General features: G+C 32.2%; 3 protein-coding genes across 3 annotated transcripts; all 3 read right to left on the bottom strand.

The window, feature by feature from the left end:
• Positions 1-228: 228 nt before the first annotated feature.
• LOC8288810 (methyltransferase-like protein 17, mitochondrial) lies at positions 229-4084 on the bottom strand. The gene is made up of 12 exons (XM_002518831.4): positions 3528-4084; positions 3186-3451; positions 3013-3086; positions 2823-2917; positions 2302-2399; positions 2046-2129; positions 1793-1873; positions 1571-1654; positions 1367-1462; positions 1066-1145; positions 821-909; positions 229-670 (listed from the first exon to the last, which is right to left on the bottom strand). The coding sequence occupies exons 1-12, from the start codon at positions 3640-3642 to the stop codon at positions 327-329; spliced, it is 1506 nt and encodes a 501-aa protein (XP_002518877.1). The 5' UTR covers positions 3643-4084; the 3' UTR covers positions 229-326.
• Positions 4085-5486: 1402 nt separating this feature from the next.
• LOC8288809 (short-chain dehydrogenase TIC 32 A, chloroplastic) lies at positions 5487-7971 on the bottom strand. Its single transcript, XM_002518830.4, has 8 exons — positions 7546-7971; positions 7179-7413; positions 7006-7085; positions 6738-6894; positions 6510-6591; positions 6249-6336; positions 6095-6141; positions 5487-5978 (listed from the first exon to the last, which is right to left on the bottom strand). The coding sequence occupies exons 1-8, from the start codon at positions 7664-7666 to the stop codon at positions 5769-5771; spliced, it is 1020 nt and encodes a 339-aa protein (XP_002518876.1). The 5' UTR covers positions 7667-7971; the 3' UTR covers positions 5487-5768.
• A 7475-nt stretch (positions 7972-15446) lies between these two features.
• On the bottom strand, positions 15447-20249 carry LOC8288808 (probable trehalase). Its single transcript, XM_002518829.4, has 11 exons — positions 18987-20249; positions 18785-18904; positions 18103-18218; positions 17912-18012; positions 17709-17818; positions 17085-17157; positions 16833-16997; positions 16647-16734; positions 16167-16266; positions 15874-16087; positions 15447-15723 (listed from the first exon to the last, which is right to left on the bottom strand). Exons 1-11 carry the CDS (start codon positions 19583-19585, stop codon positions 15640-15642), a joined length of 1770 nt encoding a protein of 589 aa, XP_002518875.2. The 5' UTR covers positions 19586-20249; the 3' UTR covers positions 15447-15639.

Below are 20249 nucleotides of genomic sequence, written 5' to 3'. Positions count from 1 at the left end.
ATTATAGTAATAATGTAATATTTTGCATCTGGAGGCCGTACTCCTTGTGACACTGTTTCGAAACTAGACTCGGCATTTTCACTTTTATTTAGTGTGAAATGAAATAGATATAGAATTTATATAAAAATTGAGGATATTTAGAAGAAGATTTCATTTGAATCAAAGATCATTTTATCCTGATCTTTATATTCTTAGAATTTTTTTTAAGAATTGTACATAAGAACGCTATGGAAACAATGAATGAATACAATTGGCATTTTAATTGGTATGGTTTCTACTTACATTTACATTAGAGATTACCGAGTAAAGGTACATGTCATTTTGCTTCAAAAGGGCCACAAATCGCCCCATAGAGATCTTTTGGCCTGATGATGTAATGCAGGATTTTTACTCCGAGTAACAACTATACGTTCAAATGAGCCCTCTGAACTATCCCGATTTACAGATCGACAAACATCCAATGATACTTGTCTGCCTCTCCTAACTGGGGAGAAAATTATTCTCCCCCAACCTCCCCCAAGATCTGCATGCCCTGTTTCATCTTGCTCTTCTTTCTCATCTCCATCATTGTTATCAACTCCGTCTGTTTCAATGGCATCAGAATCATAGTCAAGTGGATCCATTTCTTCATATGGAACAACACCAGCTTCATCTTGTTCATCTACGTCCTCTGTCATGGTGAAACAATAAAACACTTGTGGAAATCTTATAAAAATACTGGATAAACATATATAGTTATGCAACAAATTTGTCAATATAGAGTTGCAAAAGAGTTTCTATTCAGAGACTTTTGAGGGAAACACAAATGGCTGAAATGTACCGTAGTCAATTTCAAGATCTTCAAGTTTTCTTTCAGCACGCTGCTCCTTCAGTGTCTCAAATTTCATACCATCAAGAGGCCAGGATGCCCTGTTTAGGTAGAGAAAATGTGTGTCATATTGGAACATTCAGCCATGAAAATCATAATCAGGAACTGCCTTTAAATCCTATTTGAATTTGATGAGCAAAAAAGATTTCTCCAAACAAATAAAATTTCCAAACATGAGTAAGAGAAGGAATACCAACCGAGGTCGTTGTCCACGTCTGAAAGCAACAAAGGAAAATTTCTCATCTTCAAAACCACGCAGAGGCTCACCCTTGGAACGCTAAAAAGTAGTCATGGAAAGAGGCAGTATCACTAATACATTTACTTTAAACCTTTGAAAGAATAATGTAGCTAAGAGTTTATAGAGAAGGATACAAATGCAGCTCACTAGGAATTCCTATTTTAAATCTATTTCAACAACTATGCACTTTCATGTTTAATATGCTGCTGTCATCTCTGATGATACAAGACCCCAACAAAGTAGATTGTGAATGAACAAACCTTGTATGCACGTTGTGATGATGTCCTCTGCAAACGTTGAGCAAAATGACAGTACTTTCCAGATTTCTCCAAAGGACAATATCCATCATGAGCACACTGCATAAAGATTATTGTTAGGGGAATCTTAAAAGGGAAAAAGAAATGAACCAGTGCAGAATTTGCTCAATAAATTAACCTCAAAAGGAGAAAAACCAACATACTTACAGGAGCAACAACAAATGCACCACTTTTGATAGACACCAATTCCTTGCAAGCTTCATTATTTTGGGCTTTAGATTTACGATGTTTCTGAAAATTCATCGATTTAATACCAAACATAAGCAGGCAAGGGTAAGCTATCATCAATTAGGGGAAAAAAAAGTTCCTGTTCTGCACCATTAACAAAATTTCTTCACAAATAAAAATCAAAAGGAAACAAGAGCCTACTCTTTTCTCCATCCATAATATGTGAGATCGCATCTGAGAAATGATATTTGATCCATGTGGTGTTCCTGGTTCAACTAGAACCTGCTCCACATTTCAGTGGAAAAAATAAATGTAATGAGATTAGCAAGTTTTACGATTCTAAAGAGCAGGTCTCATCCCTCTCTCTCAGAAACCTAATATCAACACCAATTCCTCTGCTCTACATAAATATACATGTTTAGACATAAAATTATTGCCAAGCAAGAAATCATACCAGAACATCCCCTGTAAGATCCCAAAGCTGGCGTACTATAGTTATCCGGTCCTTCAGTGATGGTATCTCCCCAAGCACATAGGACTTCATAACAATGGACATTTACCAAATATTTAGTACCAATTAAAGTTGAATAATGTTCCAATGAGTGCACAGCGAACCAAGCAAACATATCAGTCCACATGCAAGTAAATGATAAAATTGAAGACAGTTTACAAGTGTATATGCAAGAATTATACATAAGAATACAACTTACAGCAATTACAAGGTCATGTTCCCTCTCAGACTTGCTGATAGTTTTACTTAATGCTTGAATGCTATTATAGCCATGAATAAGTGGCAAATCCTTCAGATCTAAAAGAATCATTCCGTTAGTATTAGAATTTAGCTTGATTGTGTGTTTTCCAAATGAAATAAGCAAAGAAGTCTAGTATAGCAAAGAGAACAAGACATGCCATATTATCTAGTCATTATATGACAACATATCCACCCTTCCATAGAAAATGATTTAATTGGACCCAATGATATGCTATACATGCCCCTATTCACTAAAGATTAGAATAAATATCCATAAGCATCAAACAAGTGTCTGAAAATGCAGTTCTTAGGTGAAAATGCTACATAGTTCAGCTCAAGTAGCACCAGTGCACAACAAACAGATACCTAATTCACTTCTTGAGATATATCCAATGTCAATAAAATAAAGTTCATGATATTATCATAATAATCACATCAAAAGACATTTTAACTACCACAAACAGAGCAGCCAGTAGTTACCTTGTATAAGGCTTCGACCTGCCCGTTGCATCGATGGTGATGGCTCGACTAAGTTAACCTTCTCCACTGACTTTGGCCACACTTGTCGCATCGCCCTATATCATCTCAACAATAAGCACCATCAAAGATTTTCCTCACTACCGTTACTTGTATATCTCACTACAGAAATTCAACATGTACAAAAACTCACCAGAAAGCTGATCCAGTACCAGCACCAAAATCCAATACCTTAGTTGGAGAAAAGCCAGGCAACCTTCTTTTAACCTAATTTAAGAAAAAAAAAATTAAAAAAAAAAAATTACAAAATGAATGTTATGATTCAATTTATGGTCTCCAGTAGAAGCAAGAAATAAGAAACAATACTTCGCTAAGAATTCTGTAACAAGCAGAGAAAACAGCTGGCATTCGCGACGCAACATAAGCGACGGTCTCATCATCTGTGTATTTAAGACCAACATCACCATAACAACTTCTAATTTTCCATCGTTTGGATCTCTCCATAGACTTAAATGGATCTTCAACAAGCTCTTTTGATGTTGTCGCCGTTAGCATTAGATTGACATCCTTTATTTCGCTAAACGATTCTGATAATCTTAGTACCTTTCTTTTCATGTGTGGCTCTTCTTGTTCTGTTAATGTAACCCTATTTTAGTCATAATAATATTATAGAGGGAAATTAACTTAGACCTTTATGTAAGAAAGTACCTCGGAGGTATCTTTTAATCGCGCGACGGAGAGTGACCGGAACGACGAGGCAGCCTTGAGACTGTTTGGCGGCGGACCGGAGAGCTTCTGGTGTCAAGATTCTTTGGGTCGCCATTTTCAGGGAGGAGGACGGTAATGGAGCAATACGTTGCTAGATTGAAGGGTTTTAGGAAGGATTAGGGTTTAGGATCAACTTCTTTTTTTTTTTGAAAAATATCATAAATTTCATACTTTTTTATTTTTTTTATCAAATTTATAATTTATAATTTTTCTATTTTGTACTGTATTAAAAAATCAGAATTTGGATTCCAATATTTTTTTGAGTTAATAATTTGTAGTTGATTTTAAATTTTTTAAATTGATCTTTAGTAAAATAATTATAAAATAATCTAATAATTAAAAATAATTATATTGGGTTTTTTTCTGAAAAAAAAGAAGATATTTTATTTTTAGAAAAATTATTTACAACGGTAAAGATCTTATTCTTTAGCATGTTTTTCTTTTCTTTTTTCTTGACAGTCTAATCGTGTAGTTCAAGACTTATTAGTCCAAGATTCATGGACTTTAGATTCTGGCTATCTTGGGTTTAACATGCGAATTGGGCCCAAGATTTGCTTCTTTTTCTCCAAAGGAAATTCAAATAAAATTGGTATCAATAAAACTATTATTATCAATTTTGGCTTTCTTTATTTCCATCAATTGCTAGTTAGTTTTACAGAAATTTAGTCTCTAAATGGGATAATTTGTTTTTAGGATCATAGAAGGAATTTCTGACTCAAAGTGGGCCCTCTTTTGAGAAACAATATAAAGAGCTTAAGGACATATGAAATTCCACTTTTTCTTGGATGCATCAATTGGAGCTCTGAAGTGTTATATTTCATTCTCATTGATGAGTATGCAAATGGAAATGATAACTGTCATTTTAAGGCATACAATGCATGTGCATGGAAGGGGCCATATAAACCAACAGTGGTCTTGAGGGCTTTAAAAAGAAATGTAGGTCCCAACTAGAAATTAAAATCACTGCCACTAGTTATCATAGTGCACAAGGAAGAAGTGATAATTTGTTTTCTCCTATTATAACAAAAGATGTTGATTTATATACGATTCAAATAAAATCAAAAATCAGAAAATAGAGGGGAATAAGGAAGTAACTAAATTAATTTACCCAGGAAACAAAAACATATTGTTAAAGAAGGAAAATGCTTTGATTAATACATCTGTAGGAACTACTATTGGTTCACTGATTCTGACTGGCCTTCACTGATAATTACAGAGCTGTTATCGAGCCAAACACTTTACAGTAAGGCTATAAACAGTGTCATTACATAAGACCAGAGACCTTAAACTACGTACCATGATAATTTCTAATTTTTTTGTCAGAGTTAGAGAGAGAGAGAGAAAGAGAGAGACGTAGTAATACAGTGCTCTTGAAGTTTTCTTTCCTTAAAGGCATGTTTCCCTCCAACCCCCAATCTCCTGGCGCATGTTAGTATGGTCCCATCCACCATTACCTCAAAGATACTCTTCAAAAATCAACCACCACATGCCACAAACCGACCCCATGTTCTTATTGCTCGCTTATTCTTCTCATTTTCTTTAAGCATTTATTTAAATATATATTAACTGATTGAAGGATTACCTATTAATAATCCTTGATTACGGGATTCCTCCCATCTCCATTGACTACTATATAATTCGAATCCCAAACTCATCAATTTTTTTGATACCTACAAAATTAGTAAAATACATGTTCTTGTAGGGCTTCCAAGCACTTTCATTTCCAATCAAGGACCTCATTACCAGTATCCTTTCTTTTTTTTTGGCAACTGAAAATTCATTGAACAGAAAAGCCAATACCATTACCTTTACTCCATAATAATCATTGTATAATTATAAGAAAAAAAAAAGCCAATCTAAACATATCTAGCATTCTTTATCTCAAACTCATCCACCAGCTTAAAAAACCAACTAATATTTAACAAAACCATATAATTATGAGTACATTTCTATAGATATATATTAACCAGTACATCTAAAAGCATTCTATATATGTCATACTAATCATATTCTAAGCTGTATACAATTGCATATTTCTTTCCTTCTTTTCTTTTTTCTCTAACTTCCTTTTTCCACCCCCATCCAATCCATGACTAGCTAATTGATATCATCTTTTGTTTCTAATATATATGCTGTTCTCTTTTCATGTATATTTTTTCTTTTTTAAAAAACCATTTCTTTTTATGCACCATATTCTGTGGCACTGAGTGGGTCAGAAACTACTTTTGGGTCTCTAGATACCATGATTTCAGAGGCAGACCATAATTTTGAAGCTTCAGTCGAGCTGGATCCCAATTTCGATGCCGAGGCTTCATTACAATCCGCAAAATACTTCCCAGAAACATTCAACAGTCTCGGACTAGTAGCTACGAAGCAAGTTGTAGCAGCAGCCTACATACACACACACACCCCACAACTAGTCATTATATATCCCATAGAAAAGAAAAAATTTATCTCAAAACATTAGAATACATTTCACAAGCTCAGTTTATATAAAAATAAATTACCTGAGGAATTGTCTTCAAAAGCTTGGACGCCATGAAAAACACCATATCTGCATAAACAACATATAATTAAATTAAATTTTGATAATCATAATAATAGCAATAGTATTGATTGTTGAAATTGCGTTCAGAATGAATGAGCATATAAGTTATTGACCAGTAAGAATGCCTTCTCGTTCTCTAGTAAGTCTGGTACGTACGATCCCTGGATGGACACAATTGACAGTCACGTTGGCTTCCATTTGCTGCATTAATTTAAGCAATTAATTAAGAAACATTAAATGACAAAATCAATTTATAAAAAATAACAAGAATAAAAAACAAAAAACAAAAAAAAAAAAGAAAACAACAAATTTCGCTTTTTTCATAAGCAGCATTAAATAAATAAAATAATGAATCATGATCTTGAACCAGCTACCTTCAATCTTTGAGCAAGTTCCTTTGTGTGCAAAATGTTAGCTAGTTTTGAAAGAGCATAAGCACGTGTGGCATCGTAATGACTGGAGAGAGAAAGAAAGAAAACAAAAAAATCCATTTAGAAAAAAAAAAAAAAAGAAGAAGAAGAAGAAGGTCAAAGCAAAGATGCATCCATTTTGATTTTGTACTAAAGATGCAATAATTATTATGTTTGGTCTCTCAGTCTCACCATTTGTTTCGGGATATTTCACCGAGATATCGGATCATGTCGCCGGAAAACCAGCTGTGAATACTAGATGAAACGTTCACTATTCTGCCTTGGACGCCGGTTTCTTTTGCTGTTTCTATCATCTTCTTCAGTAACAATTTTGTCAACAGAAAATGACCTGAAGATTTCATTAGAAACCACAAAAGCTTTAGTTCTCTAATTTTGTTTGTTAAATGCAAATCATTCTTTTTAAGAATAAACAACGCGTTCTCTTGCATGATTTCATTACCGAGATAATTAGTAGCAAAGGTCATTTCTATTCCATCTTCTGATATTGCATGCTCGTGAGCAAAGGTTCCTGCATTATTTCTGATATTAAAAAGAACAAAAGATAAGTCTATGTATGGTTTTCTCAGCAACGAAACAGAAAAGAAACAATATGTTTATGCGATTAATAATTACATGAGGAGATTCAGAGGCAAGTTGAAGGACTCGAACTCAGCAACGAAATTTTTAACAGAGTTGAGAGAACTAAGATCAAGCGCCATAATAATAATTTCGGACTCAGGTTTAAAGTCCGACATTATTCGCGCTTTAGCTTCCTCAGCCGCTTTCATGCTCCTAGCCGGAATCACAAGCCTCGCTCCTTGCTTCGCCAGCACTCTTGCTGTCTCTGCCCCTATTCCTGAAGTAGCACCTGCAAAGGGAAAAAAAATAAAAGAAAAAGAAAAAACGTGCGGTGTGAGCTTCCAATTTTGGACCAACCCTGATTAAAGCTTAATCATCTATAAAACGATAGCGAGGAATATCATGTGCATGTTGAGCTCACCGGTGATGATAGCTGTGACGGAACGGAGATCGGAAAACTCGGTGACTTGCTCAGCGGTGGACTTAGAGCCGAAGTTGCTTGGGCCGGCAGAGCCGATGAGGTACTTGACAGTTTCTAGCATTATTTTTCTTGATAGAGTTTGAATTAATTGACTAGAAAGTTGACTAGGTAGCAATGGAATCAAAATTTATAACAAGGATAATTTACAAGTACGACTTTTACAGTTGCAGCAATTTAAGAGAGAGAGAGAGAGCGTGTGTTTTTATTGTCAGATTTTGCAGCTTACGCCGCTTTGCATTTACTCAATAGATATAGAAAGATAAATGTGGAGAAATGGAGAGAGAGAGAGAGAGAGAGAGAGAGAAGAGTGGAGTAATGATAAATGATGTATTCTGAGGAGTGGGCTTAAAATTTTTTTGGTTAAAGAGAAAGGGAAGATTGGGGTGTGGATTTTATAAAAGGTACGACAAGGTGGAGAATCAATTAAGGATCATACATTTGTCATTGATTGAATGAAGATAGATAGATAAATTGATTAAATAAATTTGTGTGCCTAATTGGTTTGTTTATTGCACTAATCCAAAACCCTAATCTTTAAAATATAAATTTACTCAACCATAAGTACAACAGAGTTTGGGTTTCTTTAAATTTCTGAGAAAATGACAAAAGGGTTTTATTTTAAAAAAATCGGGGAACTGATCGGCGTTTGCTGTTGTTGTAAATGTTGGGTAATTAGTAGTGCAGGGTTTCTTTGGGTTGAGCGATGCTGTTTCCACAGAAATGAACAGTCAATAATTTGCCTTTTACTAGTAGTATAATTTTCTATTTCTAAGCTGGCTTGCTGGGGGAATGACACAAGATGACGTCGTCACTGATTTTGATATTTCATAAATATTTTTTCTTTTTACTGATTAAGAAAAAAGAATACCAACATTGTGAGGATTCCTCGGTTGCCGATCCTGGAGTAACCGATTGGAGAATTCGCATGTTATTGTGTTATTTATTCAAATTTAAAAAAAAAAATACTAATTTAGTAAATATTTAAATGATCTAAATTTTAGAATGTTGTATTCTTCTTCTAACGTTTTAGTTGATATATTTATTATATTTTAATAAATACTCTTTTTAAGAACTTTTTATATATATGAATGAGGTAATTTTATATAAAAGTTGAAACATATTTGGCTAAATTTTATATATAATGCATGTTAAAAAATTTTAGACTTAACTTTTATTACTTTGATTTAACACTTTTTTATTCAAGAAATTATATTATTATATATATCATAATGTATTAAATACATATAATAAAATTTTGTTAAATAATATAATTTATCATATAATAATCAAATCTAAGATTTTATAATTCTTTTTTAGTAATCTTCTTAAAGTTTTAGGATTTTTTTTCTTTTGTTTGTAATATCATTAGTTAATATGTCACGGCATTTAATAAAATGTATAATTAGTACAGTATTTCTTATAATTATAATTAATTTAATTAAAAAATTATATTTGTTAGTTTATTAATTATATTTATAAATTAATATTAAGAATATAATAGATAATATTATTTTAAATATTATATTAAAAAGATTCTCTGTATAAAATTTAATTAACAGATTAAATACATATAATAAGATTTAATATTGAAAATATTAGAACCAAAACTATTATTTTGAGATCCTTTTGGTCAGTATTTTAAAATATTTTTTATTTTTTTAATATTGTTAATCATGTCTATAAATTAATAAAAAATAATTATGTATTTAATATATGCTTCAATACAGTAGAATAAAGAATGACAATTGACAAAATAATATATATATATATATATATATATATATATTATATTAAATTACAAATAAAAATATTAAATATTGGTTGAATTAGAGCAAAATTTGATAATCATTAAAATATTTTTAGTATTCAACTGAACTTTTTGCCTTAGAAACTAGCCTAGCTGACCACGTCATAGTCTATTTTATTCTATAAATTAATGTTAGAGAAAATGAGAAATACTGGGTCAATTATTGTAAATTTATATATATATTTTTTTTAATTTTAGATTTTATAAAAAATTCATGCCATCTTTCGATCTCTTTAATTCCAAAGAAAAACAACTTTTACCAATCTAAGTTGGTAAACAGCTATAATTAATAAAGTATAATATCTTCATTTTAATATTTCTTGTATTTTATACTTCGTGTATTTTATATTAAGTGTTTTTTTAGTAATTTATTTAAATTAAATATAATAAATATAATTATTAAAAATAGTTAAGTTAACTAAATTATTCATCTATACATATTATAAAACTTATTAAAATAATATAAAAGGTAATGTTACATAGATATATAAAAGTGGAGAATAATTAAAATAATTTTAATTTAATAAAGAGATAGGAAGTATGAAATGTTGAAATCACTTGATTAAAAATTAAAAAAGGATAAATGAATAAACATTTGTTAGATCTCTAATTGCTATTGCCAAATGGAAGTTCGCGACTGGTTGGAGATGAGTCGGCGACTAATGAATGGGATAAAAAAGAAAATCGTAGGCACGAGGGTAGAGGTGGCAGAGTGAGAATCGTCAAAGAGGAATCGCACGTGAGGTTTGCTGATCGGTCAATCCTACGGCCTCGAATCTGGCATTTGCTCGGGATGTAAAGTTACTCTCGTCAGTCATTCTTGTTCAAATTGGAAGTCTTTTGGCTTATAAAATGGGGAAATCTTTTATTTTAACAAATGAATAGTGTTTTATTTATTAGTTACTCAATTAATAATTTTAGAAAGTAAATTAATATTTAGAGCACAAAATGAATGAAATAGTAATTTTAAATATTTTAGAAATATATTTTAATAATATTATAATAATTGAGGAATATAACAGTTCTTGTATAATTACCGTAAAACAAATTTATTTTAGAAGGAAAAAAATATTAAATTATAATTAAGATATTATATTTATTAATTATAACTCGTCATTACAGTCAATTATTATTATATAATTTATTATAATATATAAAGATATTTAGTATTTAATTTATTAATTTTATAAAATCTAATTTTAATGTAAAATTTTATCAACGGTATGAAAACAAAAGATATCAATTAAATAAATAAACAATAATTAATATCCTAATTAAGTTGTCTTTATTATAATCTGTAATGTCTTTTATAAACCACGACTAATTTCCAAGCCTATAATAGACAAATAAAAGTCAAAGATAAAAAGATAAACTTGTACATATAAAGGAGAAAAAACCAGAGCATATATATTATTGCAAAAAGGAGTAGTATTTGCCGAGGGGTTTGAGAGTTTATTATTATTTGTTTATCAATATGAACGAACGAGTGAGAAACAGTGAAAAAGAAGTGGCGCCATTTGTGTTGTATGGAACACTTTGCACTGTACCGGCGCCCATATGCTCATGGCCGGGACCGATGGTGACATCACATCCCTGCCTGTTATTTTATCAACTAGCAGTTTTCATTTGGTTACCTCTCCTCTTTAACAATGCGAAAAAAAAAAAAGGGTACCCTTTTTAAGCCATAAATAAAATAAACGCAATAAACCCTTTATAATAATAATAATAAGAATAAAATTTTTGGGGATTTCAATAAATAAACTTAATCGGTTAATAAAATGACGAGCTTGGATCTACTTAATTAAAAAAAAAAAGAAAAATCTGATACTATAAGTCACATTAAATTAAAATAAAAAATAAAGCAAATGTAACTTCCGCTAATAAGTTGATGCGAGGAGACTAACTAACTATAATTGTAGGCCTTTCTTAACAAAGCTTTCCAGCTGGTAGGGGATATGGGACAATATCATCGAAACCAAAGAAGAAGAAAAAGAAAAAAGAAAAAAGAAAAGAAATAGAGAGAGATGACAACACTTCAATTGCATAACCCTACATTTATTCGACATAATCAAAGATTACTGTAATCCATCACCAAAAAGGAAAAAAAAAAAAAAACATTTAAGGCTCAAGATTCACAATTTTATCAAAATTGTTAGATTTTGAATTTTAAAATTGTCACTTATTTATTTGATCAATCGATGTTACCTGTTTGCCGAACATATAAAATTTATAAATGCAAATAAACCACAATTATATTATATGCAGGATAATAATATACGCAGCGAATAAAAAGAAGACGAGATTAAAAGATAAAAAAGAAATAGAAATCTATTTTGGTAATAACTAATTATAGGCCAAAATCAACCCACCAAAGAATTTACCATAATACACCAAACATATATTTTCTTAATGGGTTACTATTCCTTAATAAGTGGCATCTATAAGTAGTCAATAGGAAAACTATATCTTTCATTTTAAATATAAGACTATATATATCGAGGTTAGTCCAAATGCAGGCCACAAAATTTTCCCCTAAGACAAGCACATGGCAGAGACATTGACTTAACATTAGATTCTGGCCATTGACAGGCAGAAAACTAAAAGCAAGAACAGGACATCAACCTTATCAAAAGCCCCACACCTGAATTAACAAATTTCTTTTTATCTCTTTGTACCATTTGCAAGCCCCTCTATTGATTCCCTTATTTTTATTTTATTTGTATTGATCTTCCATTTTTGTTTTTAGCCTAGTAAGATGCTCAAAGAAGAGTTATATAAAACCTTCTCGTGCTGATACTTTGCCTCTCTTGCTCTGTTCTTATTTTTATTCCTGATGAAATCTTATGAACTTAATCTTCATTAAATAGGCAACAATAATTTATTTTCTGTCTAAAAGTTTGACTTTGTTTGTTTGGATGTTATTAGAGGAATAAGTAATTAATTAATCTCTAAGCTAACTTTGGTTTGAAGTAATTTAGATAAGCCAATGATTAGGTAAAGGCTTGTTACCCCTGTGGCCTTTTGCTCTACGAGTCAACTTACAAAGGTGAAAAAGAAGTGGAATTTGAGTAACCATTATTATATTTTAAGAAAATGCATGAACCATACAATTGTAATCATGATTGCAGTAATTATAGGTTTCCTATGCTTAGCAACTTTGCTCTTATTAACTCATCTCAAGAGAAAGAAGAAAAACTTTGCTCAGTGTCATTATTATTATTAATTAATAAGATTTGGTCAATGTCATTAATTCTAGATAGTTATAATCTGTTAACAATCAAATACTTATTTAAATTTTTAAAATTGAAGGGTAGCTTAATTATACTTATTTAAGGATGTTTTAGAGTTTTTTCCAATCAAGCCATGAAACACATGAGAAGTCTAAAAGGACTTTCATTTGGCATGATTAGACAGAAATTTTAAATCTTTGTGATAAAATTAATTAATTAATTTCTCATAGTATTTGTAGTGAATGGATATTAAAATTAAGAGGAAAAATCATTTACAATTACACCTTATGGCCAAAAAGTTGATTTTATTTGGATTTGTCAAGTACACGTATATATGGACAAACCCCATCAGATCAAGCCTTGGATTTTGTATTAATTATTTTTAGAAAACAAATCTCTCTCTAATTTCTTCTTTTCTTTTCTTTTTTTAATCTCTCTAGTATATATGTGTTGTTACTTGTTAGCCAACTCTATTTGACTATTAAGATGCACTAAAAAAAGGGAGAATCACAATTATTTGTGAATTTATTTAAATTAAAATTAGCATATAATTAAGTGACATTGCATATCTGGTCATTACTTCCCACTCACTCATTTCCTATTTTAAAATTGAAGCATTTTTTTTGTTGTTTATTTTTAATATGAAAAGTATAAATGAATGGTGTAATTGTATATTACCATTCTTCAATGATTGCCAATTTGGGACTCTTTTTATAAATATGAGAGCCCCGAATCTTACAGGGTCCCCTACCCTTAAAACTAGGACCATATTTTCCAATCTTTTGCTCTAAATTAATCTTTGGGTTTGATGACACTAATCATCTCTCCACCTTCTTGATTTGAATACCAACTTTAGCTAGAATATGAATAATTGTTTGTTAATGGTTTCTTATAAAACAAGGTTGTCAACTTCACATTAATCCCAGTCTCTTCCTCTCTTTTTTGAACTAAAAAGAGCCCCATTTTCATAAGGCATGAAACACATCCACAGAAAGGTGAAGATTTTTTTAAAAAACTATTATTATTATTATTATTATAGTCTTAGAAGACAAATAATTAATTCTATAATATGAAATCTAAAGATTAATTAAAAAAAGAACAAAATATATTTATCATTGACATTTGAACACTTCTCTTTAAGAAAATTCATGCATCAAAGCAGACAGAAAAGAAAACCCAAAAACAATAATTGTAGAACAACAATATGACTTTATTAGTTTTGCAGTGCTCAACATACCTAACTCAAATGATAGATAGAGAGAGTATCACAATATGGAATCCATTGATACTAAGTGGATTCTCACTCTCTCTCTCTCTCTCTCTCTCTCTCTCTCTCTCTATTTCAAATTTATAAAATACATGCACTAAAGTGTTTCTCTTTGTCCTAATTATCCCAAAACAAACAAAATTAAGGCATGTTAATCTTGCTACAAATTAGGCTTTTTAAGTTAAGGTTGCTTTCTTTTTTTCTTGAAATAAATAAAAAAGAAAAAGATTTCATTATTTTTTTTTTCTTTTGAAGATCTATCAATGGTTAAGAAAAAGAAATAGGATTTGATCAAATGGCCCACCACTTTCACCCACTATATAGGCCCTACAATCTTTTGTGATGCAATTAGTCCACAAAAAGATAGCCACATATGCGTTGGAGTGTGACTGGCTTATGTGCAAATAGTGTGTTAGTGAATTTAATATATAATTAATATGGTTAATTATCTCTTATCAGTTCCTTAGTTAAGACTGTGACATAAACTAATCAAGTATTTAAGCAACTACTCCACCAGCTCTGGAATCATCACTTTTTAATTACTACCACATCCAAGCTTTGTGTCATGATATCAGGAAACCTAATCTTCTCTCCATACGATTCTAGATCAAATATGAATATAGTTGACTTGACATGTGCATTAAGCACAAAAAAGAAAAGAAAAAAGGGAAAAAAGGAAGAAATCTTACCCTAATCATCCTATGCCATGGATATCAATGATCACAACATCATAGCTCTGCAATTCAAACTTACAGCTATACACAGCTTAATCTTTGTCTCTGTAGATGATGATCCTCTGGTTTAGTTAATAATAATTGTAAAACCTGCTTAGTTTGCCAAAACTCTGAATGGAATTCGTTTACATGTTTGGTTGCTGCATGTCTCTCCTCATAATCCACAAAGTTGCTTAGCTAGGTCACAACCCACAAGGGGATCATTTGATTAGCCCAACTAACCCCCCCATTACAGTATATTATTCAGTTAGTTAGTGAAATGTTTAATTATTGATTACAATAGCTTTTGCTTTACCTCCTCATTTTTGTTCAATAAGGCAAAAAATAAATAGTAAGAACTTTTGAATTATCTTCAGACTAAGGTAATATAAAAAGAAAATTGGCATAAATAATTTTTTGGTTATCAGTATATAAAAACTGAGATATTAAAATAATATATTATATAAATTCAGAACTAGAAATTTTCTTAAACTGAACTTGACTTGTGTCATTGTTGCATTTGATGATTTATAGAAATTTATCTTGATAGCTCCTTCCTGCTGGGACCAAGCATCAATTGCTCAGCGACATAATAATTAGACTGTACTATTTCTGCTCCAAGTACATTAGCTTTATCTGCTGTTCTGTTTCTGTACACAAGCTGAGATACATGACATTACAAGATTGTAACCTTCCTGTATTTGCCCTTGCTCACTCCTGTCTAGAACCTACATTGGTTTGTTAAGGGAGAAGTTTAGAAACTGAAAGCGACATACTTCTTAACTTTTTGTTCCTCTTCCAGATTCATCTGAGAGTGGGCAGCAAAACAAAGCAAAGAGTACAGACATTCATTATAAATTAAGAACTTAAAAATGTTTCATCTAGCAGAATACATAGTTAAATCCCTCTCTGACCCAAGAAAATGAAGTGAGTCAAAGCAAAATATGGAATTTACAATGTGACATAACTTTGTGTTATGTTAAAATCATCTGTTCCGTTTTGGAGTCAACTATGCGATCAGCAGTCTATCCGTCGATCTTGAGGCCATCCAAACTCCTCTAAGAATGCCAATATGACTCCATTAGACCAACCAAAACCAGTCTGCAGTTGCAGCAAAACCAAAACATCAATAAGTTAGTAGGAAAAAGTTAGTAAACCCCTTCTTGTCGGACAGGAAAATATTAGCAGCAAAAGCATCACATGAGACCACACATGTTACTTCAACAGTTATGCTTAAGCTTTTGTGTATACCTGAGGTACATATTCCCCACCACCTCCGGATTCTCCACACTTCTCTACATTGTATTTTTCGTGCATTGCGCCTGTTTTCTTGTATCCGACATAATTGGTTCTGACCCATCTTACAGCTATATCTTCAGCTAATGATTTTGCTTCTTGTGATCCAGATTTTGCCAGACCTTCAACTATCATATGTTGGAGTGGAGCCCAACCATTTGGAAAGTCCCTGTTGATACAAGTTCCAACCATAAAAGTAATAATATTTTCGTATAAAATTTCACATTAAGGACGGAATAAACAGTCACCATTGTTGTCCTGAATTTGTTAGAGAAGTGGCAATTCCAGCAGCACACACCAGGCCTGAACTTTGAAGGCTTCTCATGACATTATCCACCAGAGCAGTGTCTTTGCATATGCACAAGTTAAAAGCATTATCAGTATGCATCCCATTACGAATGAAAAGTTTGCAACTTATTTCAAATTGAGACTGTAATGCTACTGGATGGGATTGCTCTGAGGAATGTTTTTTTGTGTCCGCATAATGCAACTTCTGTTAGCATTGAAAATTCTAGACTGACACATCTGCTTCAGCAAGAAAACATGCAAGCAGCTTATCATATAAAAATCAGCTCAACATTTAATTGGTCTTTAAGTTTGCACTTTGATTTACTAAACTTCCACAGTTCCACCGCAATCTCAAGGCAAGACTTCTATGCTTGAATGGCTTATCCCTCTGTTATGCTTATTTATGCAATGTCTCAAAGTGGATATTCAAAGTCATTTACCTGAATTGAAAAGCTCAATCCACAGAGGAGAAAAGTTTGAAGCAAACACATTCTGATTCTGGTTACAAGCTCTCCATGTCTCAGATTCCTGAAGATAATAAATTAAATAAATCAGTTGAAAAAGAAAAGCAGAAGAAGATACGACTATCAGATATGTAATTAGCAATGTTGCAAGAATAAAATCACCTGGCATGTGTCGTTAGCAAGCCAATAATCGAGCCATTGTCCCATCTTATCATTCCAGAAAATAGAGTTGATTGCCCTCTTTCTTGCTTGAGAAGCTTTCAGAAAACTGTCCGCAATACTTTCCTCTCCTGTTTCTCTTGCCAATAAGACAATGTCTAGTTCCATCTGGATGAAAGACACTATTCAACTTGTCACATCAAGTGCAGAAATTATTAATTTCAAGGCTTCTTAATTTAGTATCCTGAGTCATACCTTGAGTATAAATACATTTAAATCAACGGGTAAAATTGATGTTGTAGCCAGTGTTGTGAACTCCGAAGAATTCCTACAACAGTAAAACAAATAATTGAAACTTCAGTTTCTCAATTTCTCAGTATCCCAATCTTAAATTCTACTTGGGCCTGTGGAGAACTCTTGTGACAACACAACCAAAACTTGCATAGACCAAGTCTTTAGACTAACCTTATAATAGATTGCTTAGGTTATAGCTTTAACTGTTTTCATTTGGCAATTGCAATATGAATAATCAAGTCTTCTTTGCCTTTGTTGTTGAAATTTCACTTCATAATATTGATATTTTCTTCTTCTTCTTTTGACAGAAATACTAGCTATTATGCAAAATCTGAACTGCAATTATTAGAGGCATTTGAATCACAAGATTGACAGTTTCAAGACCTGCCCTATATGGAGAAGCATTCAGGGTTTCAAAATAGTCAAAACTTAGGTTCAAACCAATTAAGTGGCACATTTCCACTAGGTTGGTAGGTGATAAAATGTTCTTAATTTATAGACATGTTTGATTGGTGTATTTTAGAGACTGAATAATGCTGAAGTAATATACCCTATATGGAAAAGCTAATGCTCAAGTAATATTACCTCATCCATCTTGTACTGAAATCCCAACCAGATTCAGCAGAAGAAGCCAGTTCTCGGTAAAATTGTTGTTTCTGAGAGGAATTCAAGAACTTTGAAGCAGATCGCTTGTCCTAAAAGAGAAAATAATTTAACAAATTATATCTCAAAAATTATATGGGGTGGGAAAACATGGTAAAGTAACTAAACTGGAAGGAAGAACACACTAGGATAGAAGATTCAGGCCTGGGTTTGTTCCACATTGCATAATACCGGCTTAAGTTGTGATCATTGCCTCGAGCATCCTTGATGGTGACTATATGTATCTCTATGGCAAAAAAATGCATCAGTACAAAAGTTAAAGCAAACAGAAAATGAAGCAAAGAAGGAAAACAAAAGGCGACGTCATGTGCTATACCAGAATTCCAAAATTGATGTTCCTTGAGCAATGCAGGCAGTGCCTTTTTAGCCAATTCCAAATCACCAGTCCTCTTATGTATCTCAGAAACCATCGCGCTGAGGAGAGGAGGCTGGCTGCAAAAAGTATCCCGAGTTTACATTGCATATTAAAAATTATAAATCTACATGGATGAACTCTACTTATTGGTTGCTTATAGGATTGAAATTAGACCAATAGAAAACTAGGAGAACTGGTAATGAGATATGGTACTTTGCATATGTGGAACGAGTATTAACTTTTTTCGCTCGGTGATGCTGTTTTGGTAAAGTGATTGATAAAGTTATGGACACTGCAAATAGAATTATCCCAAAAGTCTCTGCAACGGAGTAATCTCACACATTTCAAAAGCATTATCTCCAATTAACAGGAAGCGTTCTGTAATGTTTTGCAAGAGCCTAGGGCGTGTCATTGGCCAAGACTTTCGCATGCTAAAAATATTTGAACTACACGTCAGAATGGAGCTATTTTACACTATATGTACCATCATATAGCTGCAACTTAAATATGACTCTACGATCTGAAGCATGCAAACAGTTAATAAATTGGATGGCAGAGAGAAACAAATACAAGCATAAAAGTTTTCTTTACCAATGAAAGAGTAAATAAAGAGCAAAATTTCAGAGAGTAGAAGAGAAAGTACCTCCTATTGGTGTAATAGGTCCTTGCTCCATTGAGGACATAGCCATATTTATTTACAAGAGAAATTAGATTGTTGACAATTGCGTTTGCTGTCTCATACATTTTACTTGCCAGCAAACCCCTGCAAGACCCAATTCAAGATTAAATATAAACAAACAATCAATCAGACGCAAGCAAATTAATATAAAGAAATAAAAACTAACCTGATAACCCAATAGGAATCCCAATAATAAACTTCTCTAAAACGTGACCCTGGAATGATCAGCGGAGCGGCCGGCAAGGGAATCAAAGTATGCAATTCAGGGTGTTTTTTGACTTCATCAGAGACTTTTCTACTCAAATTCTTCCATAAAGAATGAACCTCTAGCGCCCATATCCTCGCCTCCTGATTCTCCACCTTAGGCAAGAACCCGTCAGGCTCAGGCACAAAATCTGGCGGATCATAATTCAAAATATCGTTACTTGGAGCATCAAAGTAAGTTGCTATGAACTCCTCCAGGTCCTTCATCAAAACAGAACCATTTTCACTCCTTGGAAGCTCATTAAAGGCTTTCTCAGCAGTTGAAAGATTAAATTTTAACGAGAAATCAACATAGAGTTTAGGGTCAAAGTCTTTCCTATAACCAAAAGTAGTGAATGCAGTTTCTTGGACACGTTCAAGAAATGTGATCGTGGATGTAGTAGGCACCACAGGACCTATGTTTTTGCATGGAGACAAAGATTTTGATGAGGTCATGATTATCAATAAGCAATAAAGCAACAGAGAAACATAATTAAGATTCTGAAACTGAGAGTTTGCCATTCTTCAGATGGAATGATACTGAAAGTTTGGTTGGAGCCATTGTCTTAATATATACAAGAAAATCTCAAGAAGAAGCCGGCAATTGGGACTTTTCTTTTCTGGCTTTTTGTTGAATGAATTTTTGGTTTTGGGTTGTGATTGGCATAAGTTTTTGTTTTTCTTCAGTTCCTATGGTCAGTAGAACTAAACCCAAGTGATGGAATAGGAATCAATAGATCTTTTAAATTGAAAAATCGAGATTAAGGTTAATTTAAATACAGTAAACTGGGCGGACAAAACAAATAATTAAATATTATTATTGGCATTGTTATTTATGAGATTGGAATTCAAAAGGGGGATTAGTGATAAACACAGTGTTTAATTATATAATCCGAGCGTCACAGGATTCTGATGCTTTGCATCTTTATGCATTCGGCATATTACAGCTGTCTTTGTACTAGTGTTTTACTTTGATGTCAAAAAGCACATGAACAGTAACGGATTTCATTTTTCTTTTTTCAATTTCAATTTTATTCTTTTTTAATCTTGTCTCTCTTCTTTTTTTCTTTTTCTTGATCAAATTGAGGAGGATTTGGGCTACAAAATTTTCGTGAGAGGTTCAAAAAACGGAGAAAATCTCATAGATTATAGTTCAAACGCAATTTCCTTAAATTACTTCTATGAG

This window comes from Ricinus communis, chromosome 5 (assembly GCF_019578655.1).
Source record: "Ricinus communis isolate WT05 ecotype wild-type chromosome 5, ASM1957865v1, whole genome shotgun sequence".
NCBI lineage: Eukaryota > Viridiplantae > Streptophyta > Magnoliopsida > Malpighiales > Euphorbiaceae > Ricinus > Ricinus communis.
The sequence above is the reverse complement of the archived record's forward strand: the minus strand, read 5'-3'. Positions and strand labels throughout refer to the sequence as shown.

Bases quoted from the DNA above. Each gene is read 5' to 3' on its own strand.
- LOC8288809 (XM_002518830.4), bottom strand. From the start codon at position 7,666: ATGCTAGAAACTGTCAAGTACCTCATCGGCTCTGCCGGCCCAAGCAAC. The intron at 6,592-6,737 runs GTGAGACTGAGA...TTCTCTCTCCAG, and splicing joins GAAATATCCCGAAACAAATG to TCATTACGATGCCACACGTG. The intron at 6,142-6,248 runs GTCAATAACTTA...TTGTTTATGCAG, and splicing joins ACGAGAAGGCATTCTTACTG to ATATGGTGTTTTTCATGGCG.
- LOC8288808 (XM_002518829.4), bottom strand. From the start codon at position 19,585: ATGGCAAACTCTCAGTTTCAGAATCTTAATTATGTTTCTCTGTTGCTT. The intron at 16,998-17,084 runs GTATGACTCAGG...TCTTTCATCCAG, and splicing joins TAAATGTATTTATACTCAAG to ATGGAACTAGACATTGTCTT. The intron at 16,088-16,166 runs GTGACTGTTTAT...TTGTATCAACAG, and splicing joins ACAAATTCAGGACAACAATG to GGACTTTCCAAATGGTTGGG.
- LOC8288810 (XM_002518831.4), bottom strand. From the start codon at position 3,642: ATGGCGACCCAAAGAATCTTGACACCAGAAGCTCTCCGGTCCGCCGCC. The intron at 1,463-1,570 runs GTAAGTATGTTG...ATCTTTATGCAG, and splicing joins GTGCATTTGTTGTTGCTCCT to TGTGCTCATGATGGATATTG. The intron at 1,146-1,366 runs GTTTGTTCATTC...ACTACTTTTTAG, and splicing joins CATCACAACGTGCATACAAG to CGTTCCAAGGGTGAGCCTCT.